The sequence below is a fragment of the Olea europaea genome, chromosome 7 (assembly GCF_002742605.1).
Source record: "Olea europaea var. sylvestris chromosome 7, O_europaea_v1, whole genome shotgun sequence".
Taxonomy (NCBI): Eukaryota; Viridiplantae; Streptophyta; class Magnoliopsida; order Lamiales; family Oleaceae; genus Olea; species Olea europaea.
In genome coordinates this window covers 13017613-13029622 of record NC_036243.1, presented here as the reverse complement: position 1 = coordinate 13029622, position 12010 = coordinate 13017613, and the positions used below count along the sequence as shown (strand labels likewise).

Sequence of the window (12010 nt, the reverse complement as noted above, 5' to 3'; positions counted from 1 at the left end):
GCCATTTGAGATGGAACGAAGTTTTTCAGGGTTACGTAGCAGGGAAGCAAAGGATGAACAGTAAATCATGAGGGAGACGCGAAAATTTGAGGCGTGATTTAGTGGTGCAGTGAAATGGCGTGTTTGGGGGTTATAAGGGTTTGCAAAACGTCGCACCTTTTCAAGCTATGGAAGAAAACAATGATTGAAATTCTTGGAAATTTCGAATGTTGCTGGAAACACAAAGTGAATATGGCAAAATTTAATAATTGGTATTAATTCTGCCATATTGGGGGGTAATTGTTGACACATAAAAATTCAGCCCAAATCGAGCCCTAGGAATGAAGCTCAATTGGAGGATCCCCAAATCAGATAGCCCAAAGAACGAAGCACAATCAAATAATTCAAGATGAAGGCCCAAATAGGGAGGCCCAAAAACGTGGTAGCACCATCGCCCAAGTTTGCAAGTCGCCCAAAATCTGAGCGAATGGAGTGCCATGCAGTCGACCAGAGCTGTTACTCTATTATCGCCCAAACCTTCGAGTCGCCCAAGGTCTTAGCAAACATAAAGTGTTGTGGTTACAAGAAGTGCAGTTATCAAAACAATTATTAAAGCAGCCCTATCACGTTCCACGATTCAAGGAATTCAATCGAAAACGGTTAAACGACGAAGAGTAATGACAGCAATTAAAAAAGGCAGTTCCATGACAAGTTGGCCATTACGAGGAAAGTGGGCAGTTGTAGAACAATCAAATAGTTTTTAGGTGGTTGATCACAAAGAGATCATCTAAGGGGTATAAAAGGAAGAAAAGACATAGAGCAAAGGACCGAATCAAAAACTCTCGAACAGAGAACATGTAATTTTAATTTCCTTAGCTTAGATTTAAACACTTCTTTCAGTAACTCGTGTGCTTGCGCCCCTTAGAGGCATTTTGTTTTTAATTTCCAATTGTAAAGTCATCGCCAATAAAAGAACGTCCCTTTTTGAGATTTTGTCTCAAGATGTTTGTCCCTTACACAATTGTCTGATCCCTTTTAATTGTTAACAAAGAACCCGTGCGAAACAGGGCGCAAGGCAACCCGAAAAAGCAAGACTTGCAGCAATTGTAAGCCTTTTAGGAATTAGAGATATTTGCTATTTCCTATTATTTATCGTTATATGATTTCGTCTAGAAGTATAAATTCTTGGAAGGGATACGAACATGGCCTTCCTCAACCCATTTTCCGACCCTTTTGCCCGTAATCCATCTGATTCCGATACACAATCTATTAATAAATCCTTTTTAGACCCTTCCATTATGCCTAAAACTAAACCAGCCCTTGTTCTACATGTTTTGCTATGCCCCTTCCTCTTGACATGATCCCGATTTTCCTTCTACCCCACCTCCTATTCAAATTTTCTTGATTTAGTATAGAAAAAGATTCCGGTGGAAAATGAATTAGGTTTGCAAAGAGGATTGGGGAAAATTAACATTTGCTACGAAAAGGAAAGAATGATTCTTGAATTTTGGAAAGAAAGTGCTATTAATATAATGGGTTATATTCACTTGTCAAATTTTAACGGCGTCAATTGCCACGTAAATTTTTTTTTTTTTTTTTTGCCTAATCGGATGAATAGAATTTAAATAGGTGATGAATGGGTAATTTTTTTTAAAAAAAAATGGGCAAACAGTCAATAATCATTTATTTTTGAATGAGCAAATAGTAATTAAAAATAAATATTGGTAATTGATGATTTAATTAACTTGTCAGTCAATAACCATTTATTTTTGGATGAGCAAATAGTAATTAAAAATAAATATTGGTAATTGGTGATTTAATTAACTTGTCTAATCAACCTGAATGATTTTGTTTTTGTTTTTGCTTTTGTTCTCTTCATATTTTCTCCACACGTGGGCAGCTTGAGGTCAAAACGGCTGGGTAGAGAGAGAGGAACACTAATTTTTGGAGTCAATCCCATATTATTTTATTTTATTTTTTGTTATTTTTATTTTTTACAAAATAAAACCTAGTCAAGTTTTCTTAATTTTGGGCAACGTATTGAATCCCAACTACCCATGCCTACTTGTTCTTTAAGTGGTGTTGGAAAACTAATTTTTGGAACACTAATTTTTGGAGTCAATCCCATATTATTTTATTTTATTTTTTGTTATTTCTATTTTTACAAAATAAACCTAGTCAAGTTGTCTTAATTTTGGGCAACTTGTAGAATCCCAAGTACCCATGCCTACTTGTTCTTTAAGTGATGTTGGAAAAGTAGAATTGAAGAAGGAAAATGCTGAGATGTATACATAGGCTTACACCCCCATCACATAGAAGGGGTTCACGAATATTTTATTACATGTGAGTTTCTTTTCATGTAAGGAAGTGTAATGTTATGTGTACACCATTTTGTACACATAGTATTTCCCATTGAAGAATGGGTTTCAACTTTTTGTTAATAGAATCTTCATTGTAGAGCGTAGACAATACAGTTTCAATCATTAAAAAAAAAAAAAAAAGGTTTTATACCCCTTTACTCTTTAGAATGACAAGATCGAAAATAAACAGAGTTCCGTAACATTGTTTAGGTGATTGATAAATTGAGATTGTAAAAACATATTTTTCAGTGTCAATAGTATCTACTTTGTTTCATAGCGGTTATCATGAATTTTTTAGTTTTTACCAACTCGTACAGACAAAAAATTTATTTTTATTGATAGATTGTTGTATCTATAATAGTTGAAATCTTATCAAAGCAAGGAACTAAAATTTAATTAAACTCCATTAGCTTGCTGGGATGATTATATAGAGAATGATCTAACAAGTATTTGAATTGGTCGCATATTATTACTATTATCAATTTTGATATTCTGTCTTTAATGAGTAGATAAAAAATTTCTATTGTTAATGTGCCAAAGTTAACCTTAAATATTATTATCTGAAAGAGTCATAATTATAGAAAATCATAATTAAAATTCTATTGTCACGATCATATCAATAACGAGAAATTTTTATTTAGATCAATTCCAAAGCTATTATTTATTAAACGACCGTTCTGATCTCCACAATAATATTTATTGTTTATAAAAATACTAGAAATTTTATATTAGAATTAATTATATAAAGTGACAGTTAAAGAACACTGAGTGATATTTTATTACATCTTAATTGATAGTGGGAAAACTTCTACGTTATAACCTATTGAATTTGTAAACATTCAGAAAAATCAAAAAATGGACCAAGACCACGAAAAGCAACAATGGCAAAGAATTCTTCGAAACCCAAAACACGGTCATTTTGGCTTTTGACAATTACAACTACGTTTCGACAAAATATGCTTATATTCTTTACAGATTGGCAGAAAAATCTTTCTACAACAATCTTTGGCTGAAAAATCTTTGTTCCTTTTTATTTTTATTATTATTTTTTTAATTCCACTTCAACAAAAAGCATCCAATTCCAACTTGCAAACCACTGATATTATCACATTGATGCCTTCGTCAACTGATCAAGATTCATGGGTCTTCACTTTCTGTGGGTAATTTCTAATCGTTACCGTATAATCCGTTGAATTTCTTGATTTCTTGTTCAAATATCGGTTCAATTGCTTGATGCTAGTAAAAGAGATTGTTAATTTCTTGTTTGTATGTATATATTGTTTGTGGGTTTCTTAAGACTCTTCCGATCGTCGTAAGGATGAGTTTTCGTAACGTAAATTTTACTAATTTATGATACCAGCTTGTTAGTTTTGAACGCTCGCTCCTCTTTGTTTGGAGTTTTAATTTGGGTTTTTGTTGTGTGAACATTTTTATCATTTACTACTTTTCATGCTATTTCATCAATCATGATAATTTTGTTGATTAAAAATACTGAAAAATGAGGCTATGCAACTATCAAAATTCAAGTTACTATTCATTTCTAATATGAGTATTTGATTCGATGTAATGATGTCATGGTGGATTTTTGTCTCAAATGGATAAAGAGGAAATAAAAACTAGTTAAATGAAGGAAAAATAAGAAGTCTGGAAGCATATCTGATACATGGAGTTGAGTGAAAGACGAACATTGAGATAAATGTTTATGCAGTTTCCTTTTGTGCAGGTATGAATTATTTGGATATTATTTTGTATACACTGACGAACCAAATTTTGTTTCTGATTTATTCAGATGGAGTGTTCATTTAACTTCATTTTTACAAAAAAAATTTACACACGTGTCTTTGTTATGGTTTTTGCAGACAAAACAAACTATCTATAAAAAACAATTTAATTATTTGGAGCAAATTTCATTTGAAAATTATGTGTAAAATTTCAAATTTAAGTAAGAAGAACACAGATTCTTTTCAACCTATCATTACTGGAAACAAGATAAGCGAAGATAAATGGAGAGGAAATAGGATTTACTCTCTCCCTCCAACTGCCTTTTATTTGGTTGAATAAGTTGTCCACCCTGCAGCTAACAACCGGCTTCGCAGGTGATTGAATTGTGGAAGAAACTTTGTTATCATTTCATCATAGATAAAACAAGTTGTTCTAGAAAATTTATCATGAAATGGGAGTTCTTTAGATGCGTTTATGTTTCCTTTTCCTTTGGGTTTAGAATTTGTTACTTAGCATTCCAAGTAAGAGTAGTTTACCAAGTGTAGATGATTGACATAAACCATTAGATGTGTTCTAAAAATTGAAAGATGAACTAGGTTCCTGCTGAAAAAATTATGCCCTTGTTTGAGCCCCATTTTTGTCAAGAAAATGCATTTTTGAATAGTGCAATGATGTGAAATGTGTGGTTAAAAAATAAGGAAAAGTTTTGGATTTGTGTGTAATAATATTTTATTGAAGAATGTGTGGTTAAAATGATGTCAAAATACTGTTTAAAAATGCTTTTTTTCTAAAGAGTGAGGCTCAAACAAGGATTATAAATAAAAGCATCATCTCTCAGACTCTAACTGTGTCTATGCTAAGAAACCTGGATCAGTACAATTACACATTTGCCTATCATTAGATTATTTTGTCATATACCTGCTAACAATTTGAAGTTATTGTAGAATATAATGCTGTGACATCTGAATTCAGAAATTAAAATTCAAGCTACTGTAGTTACACAGGGATTGGAAAAATTCAGTCCAGATTTTTCTCTATGTTTTGTTTGCCAGTTTATTCTTTTTTGTAGATACCTATTTAGAAGCATTACAGAAAGAAAATTTACTTTGATCCATGTTGAAGCCTTAGCTCTCAGAAATACCTAGGGGAAAACGGACTGTACAAGCAAATAGCCAAATACTAAGGTTTCTGGGTAGAGCTCAAAAGCTAACGGCAGACTCTAACTAGAATGAGTATGATTTATTTTTTTATTTTATAACAATTGTAAATTTGAATTTTATGATCTCTTTTCTGTCTTAGTAAAATTAAAATTCTAAAGCCTGACAGGAAAGCAAAAATGAATTTACTTAGCAATTTCTTGAACAATTAGTAAATCAACTTACAAATAATTCATAAGTTGGAGATCATTCCTAAAATAATAAAGTTACATAGCATGAATTGTAACAAGTTTTCAGTAACTATGTTGTTTTCCTTTTCAGTTTTTTCCTGTGTTGTCTTCTGTAACATTTCTGAAACCTCTATGGTATCATCCACTTGATTTGTATCATCTGCTTCATTTATTTTTTGCATCACTAATACGTCCCTATATAACTGACTTCCGTATGTGTTATAATGAAACTCTCTGTTTAATTACTGAGAAATGTCATTGGTTTCTGCTGCTTCTATTGATCGGTATATGTAATCCTGCTGCTGACATTAGATACTGACAAGTCTCATCGTGTCAGAAGAGCTTTTAATTGATAATGTATGACTTTCTTGTTCAGTTACAGTGACATACCCTGTCTGCAAGATGTTTCCATCATCTGTTTTTGAGAAACGACCAAAGTATGGTTCATAAAGATTTGGTTATTATTGGTATCTCTGTTGGTGTGGCTGCTGGTGTTCTTATAACATCAATCATAGTTCTTGGCATTTGTTGGTATAAGAAGCATGCTCATCTTCCCCGCAGTACAAATGAGGGTTCTCTTGCTACCCTTCCTATACGAGAAAATGGCTTGGGTGCAAGCATTGAGATGAGTGCATCTCTCTCAAATTCTGTAATTATCAAGGGATCAGACTATCTTGCCAAAAAACCTCGAAACTCCTGGTGGAGTAATCATAGTAAAGAACAATTTACTTCGGCATCTGGACTGCCAAGATACTCTTACAAGTATGTAAGACCCAGTTCTATATTAGTGTTTGTTTTCTTTAACTCGTAAATTTGCCTCAAGTTGTACACTTTTCGAAGCTGCTTCTTCATTTTCCTTTTTTCATGTTCCTTCGATGAAGTCTCTCAGTAAATCTTACCTAGGAATTAGGACATCTTGCTTGATTAATTATTTCCTTGCAAATGCCAGAGAAAAGTAAAACATGTTCAAAGTTACCTCTTATTGTGTCTTTGGCCTTGGGGGATTGGGTTGATTGTTATCCTTTCATTCTTCGTCTTCTGCACACTCGTCTTTTGGAATGAATTAGAAAGTAGGTGTTTTTGGTCAATGAGCTTCTTAAATGAATAGGTATGTGAATGGAGACCAAGAGTTACCTAGTTTTACAAGCACTATCTGCTTGCCAGTTCATTTCGTTCAATGGGTTGGGCTTGGATGAAAGAGTGCTACCACGTAAACGAGTTACTGAAACCCCTGGGGATTCCACTGCTAGGGTCTTGGAGAGGAGGGAGAGAGAGAAGAAGGGCTGAATAAATTTGGGTGTCCTTTTTTTTTTAATAATTCTCTATCACCGTTTTTAAAGCATTGCATGGAATGCTTGATCTATTTCCTTGTGGATTTTTAGAGACATTCAGAAGGCAACACAGAACTTCACAACTATTCTAGGACAAGGCTCTTTTGGCCCGGTGTATAAAGCTGTCATGCCTAGTGGTGAACTGGTTGCTGTGAAAGTTCTTGCTTCCAATTCTAAACAAGGGGAAAAAGAGTTTCACACAGAGGTAATGGCTACATTTATTGTTATTTAATTAAAGAACAATTTTGATGCTAAAATACATGTATCCCCCTATTGCTCAGGTTTCGGATAAACTTTGTATTTATAAATGTATCTCTTCTGCCCTTTGGTTCTGTAAATGGTGAAATTAATTTCAGTCCGTTAATTAGGTATTGGAAGCTAATAAGATTACCATTTGAAAATCAGATATGTTGTTTTCTTTCTTTCCTATCTGGAAAGAGAGAGTAAAGAAATTTTCAGTGCTTTTAACAAATGGAAATATTGCCTGAGAATTCCTCCGAGTTTTGAAAAGAGTATTAAAGTGCCATGCAGAAGTCTACATGGAACCTGCTCTTTATTTATTTCAGGCGTAATCAGATGAACAGAAATCACCAATGTTACTCGGGATGCATGTTTCCTGATAGAAAGCACAGTTTCTTATCCATGCTATATATGGGCCTTGAATGTTTGCAGGTTACTCTGCTTGCTAGGCTGCATCATCGAAATTTGGTGAATTTAGTTGGATATTGTGTCGATAAAGAACAGCGGATGTTAGTTTATGAGTTCATGACCAAAGGAAGTTTAGAGAACCTCCTATATAGTAAGTCTGTAGTTTCTGAACTTGTTAATTCTGAGTTTTCTGTTCACGTGAACATTCAAGTTTACAAATCCATGCCTTCTGTTTTTTATGATAGTGTTGCATTGAAATTTGACATTGATACAAGACAAAAAATGTATTTGCTAATTTGTACAATCTTCTTTCTCCCTTTGTGAAAAAGAATATAAGGGAGGAATATATGGATATTTAATGAATCGTAAAAGGATCCGTTTCCTACTTCCATTAATTGTGTCCGTTCTTACATTACCAAGCCTTCCTATTTCAGGGAACTTTAGAAGGTAAGTGCCTAATTAAAATATATGATGCTCTTTAAGGATATTGAAACGGTTGACTGGAATGAGTTTAACTGCCAAATATGATGAAATTTTTTGGTATATAATTGTATTTAACAAGTATATCGGAAAATCTTGTGTTTGATTATTAATTGAAATTTAATCAAGATCATGCTTGAGTACCCACCTTAATCTAAGGTTCCATTATGCGCTTGCTTCAAGTTGAAAAGAAAGAGATTCCACTCGAACTATTCTCGTTAGAATGAAGAAGATGATTCAAGCATTCCCCTTGAGGCTTTCATTTGGTGACTCACTCAAGATAGCATCTCTAGAAAAAAGTATAGCTTGTATGGGTAATGTGTACTAGATAAGCTACATGTATCATAGCAATTGCTTGAAACTATTTACTCCCTCATAAACCAACCACTCCTGCGCCACTGAAGCAAGAAAAGAAGGATTAAATTCTTCTTTAATGTTTTCGTTTCTTTTAAGGGGTGGGGAAGGGGAGGATATCAGGGAGTAAAGAAATAAGTTTGGTATTTCTTGTTTCTCCATTATGCAAGAACATGGCCTTTTAACCAGTTTACGATTGACATGGTGATTAACACGCCAATTTACGAGGTTCTTAATAATTATCCTTCCAATTTCAACATTGGATGTCTTGGAGCAATGGTTATTCATTTCTTAATAGTGTTTTCAATCAATGTTGGTTTCAACATGAGCATTTGATGAGATAAAAAATAATTAACTGGTACATTGTTCATTGGCAAACTTCATGAATCTCTTGTGAGACTTTTATATCTATTAACTGCAACTTCTGTGGATTTCCTTTCAGATTTCTAGTACATAACTTGTGTTCTTTCGCCGCATATTCAGATGAAGAGGAAGAAGCTCTGAGTTGGGAAGAACGAGTACAAATAGCATTAGACATTTCACACGGGATTGAATATCTTCATGATGGGGTAGGATATATTATATAATCACTGACAGTAACTTCTTTTTCCTTACAAGTCTTAATCACTTTGACTTCCATTATTCCTTGGAACAGGCAGTGCCACCTGTGATACATCGAGATTTGAAGTCTTCTAACATATTGCTAGATCGTTCCATGAGAGCTAAGGTAATTAATATAAGCTTTTATTCACATGTGGCAAATGTTGCAAGTTGATGTTTAGGCCATGTATGGCTAAGCTTAAAAGTTTTTAAGTAAATTAACTTATAATTAACTACTTCTAAAAAATAATACTTACTATTGATCAAAGGTGGAAATCTGTTAGTTATTTTGACAGTAAGGTCGGATTTATTTTCAACAAGTATTATTTTTCACTTGTAAGTAAGAAAATATTAGCTGATTAAGCTATCCAAACATGTTGGGAGGTAGGAAGATTGTTTTCCTATTTTATAAGCTTAGCCAAATATCAGTGTTGCAATTTAAAATGCGTGATTTTTTTACCGGTTGCTTAATGTATTCATTGTTCCTTCTCTAGTGATGGTTTCTGTTTCCTTATATATGCTTGGTCTCTGACTAGGTTGCTGATTTTGGGCTGTCAAAGGAAGAGGTTTTTAACGGCCGTAATTCAGGCCTTAAAGGTACATATGGGTATATTGATCCCATGTACATATCCACAAATGAGTTTACGACAAAAAGTGATGTCTATAGCTTTGGTGTTATCCTCTTTGAACTCATCACAGCCATTCACCCACACCAAAACTTGATGGAATATGTTAACCTTGTAAGGCTTCTTGACCAGAACTTCCAAAGTTATCCTTCCCTAATTTTCTCGTCTTGACCTTTTTCCTTCAATTTTTATGTGAAAAATGCAGAGTTGGTCCACTGCCAACTAAATACCCGAGTAGCAAGTTGGTCCCCATCCTTTAGAAAAGGAGCAATTTTGCGCTCAACCTTTACTGTTGTTGCACATGAAGTCGCAATGGACAGTTTCTGTCCAGAAATTCATTAACAAGTCCTTTTTTTTAACTTGAAAGGACAGTTTACAAGAGTTAAAGGTTGAGGACGAACTTGTTCCTTTATATGGGTTTGCGAGCATCTTGTTACTTGAGTAATATTGCCGAACTTTTTCCCTGTTATTGTGAGAGTGAAGTTACGTCGTTGTCATTTCTTCATTTAACTTCCTCTCAGGCTGGTATGAGTCCAGATGGTGTAGATGAAATAATTGACACGCGGATTATTGGCACATTTAACCCCGTAGAAGTGAGGAGTCTGGCCAAGATCGCTCACAAATGCTTACACAAAACACCCAGAAAACGCCCTTCAATAGGAGAGGTTTCACAGGCTATTCTAAGGATAAAGCAAATTCGCCTTGTTAGGGAAGACGCACAGTCTTTCGCGGGAGAAGATTTTTCAAGAGCAATAAGCCGGATAGAAAGTCAGCAACTGGAATTGAAGAAAATGGCTAGCATCAACGAAGGACCAAGACAATGACCATTTTTATTTTTATTTTTCATACTTGCAGGTTTTTTTCCCCTTTCTTTTTCCATGGCAAATATACAGACAACAATACCGCTGCAATGCCTGTATAGTAAAGAAATTGCTAACGAGTATTTTCCAGTCAAAATTATGAGATAAAGATCATAGTTTTTGTGATGATTTAAAGCAGTTCTATTTTTAATCTTGAATGCATATGGAGAATTGGAATTTTATTTCCCTCTTATTTCTGCATAAAAATTTCACAACCTTGGAAAGAAATTAGAGGGCTCAAGTTATGAACTAGAATACAAAAACTAAAGCAAAGCTCTTGCTTCCCTTCACTTAGACTTAAAAGATCAGAATGACCCAACTAAGTTGGGGGGAAAAAAAAGAATTGGAAATAACTCCATGAGATACAAATCAAGTGAATGATATTCCTTTATTACCCAAATGTCCAATGAGCTGTGGCCCCGTCCATCCACTTTAACGATCTATGGTAAGAGACTTTTCGTCCAATTCTAAATCACGTGAACGTTGATGGTAATTTGAGAGTGAATACAATGTCCAAGATTTTTTCGCTAACACATGACAAGCTCCAGTAAAGAATATTTTGAAACGAGATAAACTGCCCAACAAGTGGTGCAACATCAATTTGTAAATCTCAAATTCGATATGATGATTGATACTATTCTTGCATCGACCAAATGCACCATTCGAAGTACATTGTAATCTTCAATACATTGATCAAAACATAATCCCAAACTTAAGGTCATCTTGAACCCTATGGGCACCTAAAGGAACAAGGAGGAAGTCAAATGAATTCTCAAATTTGTTAAATTTGATCGACAAAACCCTCGTTCAAAGCGAAGATATTGCGCGTTGACTCTCATATGTTAGATTATCATTGTCATGAATTTACTACTTATTATCCACCATATTTTAGTAATACACGAGTCGCATAAGAGATTCACAGATAATTTAATGAGATTCTCAGCAATTTTTTTTGACTAATCCTCTTAATATGCCATTTTTCCCCCACCACTCGATTGTATCTTTGGCGATTTCTTCAAAATTGCCTTTCATCTTTCTCATAGACCGATCTTTTAAGTACTATTTCAGTTTGACATTAATTATTAAAAAAGTTTTAAATATTTCATAATAGAATTACTTACTACTATCTCTCATGCTGAAACTATTTATATTTATATGTGGTGGTTGCATTGTATGGAAATGGTAAGGAAAAATGCGACACTGCACATAGAAATTTCTCGAAAAATGGGATATGGTTGCCAGAGAGTCAAAACGTTGGGGCTTTATTGCTTTGTCTGGTAGGTTATGGACTCAATTGCTCCTCACGTGAAAGGATGGGGACCCATTGTGCTATTTACCCAAAAGTAATGAATCTTTACCAATGTTATAAAACTCGACCCGCCCTAGCTGGTTGACTCGGTAAAACTAGGAACATGCTCCACGTCCTAGCCGATTAGATAATAAAAATCTATCTTTAAAAATTCATCAAAGAAATCAGCAGGTCGATTAATTTCTGAATACATGTTGAACCAGTTTCGATTGAACAGGATTTAAAGGGTTCAATTTTAATTAAAATTTATTATTTATTTTTGTTAAACGATTTTATGAGAATGTGTTGAAGAATTCAATTATTACAAAGTTAATTTATAGACTTTTCAATCGTTTATATATGTTTAGTTCTTTC

General features: G+C 33.9%; 1 protein-coding gene across 4 annotated transcripts; it reads left to right on the top strand.

Annotated features, from left to right (window-relative positions):
- Nucleotides 1-3176: 3176 nt before the first annotated feature.
- On the top strand, nucleotides 3177-10498 carry LOC111397043 (calcium/calmodulin-regulated receptor-like kinase 2). Of its 4 annotated transcripts, none has more exons than XM_023023731.1 (8): nucleotides 3177-3495; nucleotides 5825-6210; nucleotides 6831-6984; nucleotides 7452-7578; nucleotides 8745-8830; nucleotides 8917-8988; nucleotides 9398-9601; nucleotides 10009-10498. In XM_023023731.1, exons 2-8 carry the CDS (start codon nucleotides 5888-5890, stop codon nucleotides 10309-10311), a joined length of 1269 nt encoding a protein of 422 aa, XP_022879499.1. In that variant the 5' UTR covers nucleotides 3177-3495; nucleotides 5825-5887; the 3' UTR covers nucleotides 10312-10498. The 4 variants fall into 4 exon arrangements, with proteins under 4 accessions (XP_022879499.1, XP_022879498.1, XP_022879497.1 ...); XM_023023730.1 differs by having other exon boundaries at nucleotides 3177-3499; nucleotides 5831-6210; XM_023023729.1 differs by having other exon boundaries at nucleotides 3178-3499.
- The last annotated feature ends 1512 nt before the right edge of the window (nucleotides 10499-12010 follow it).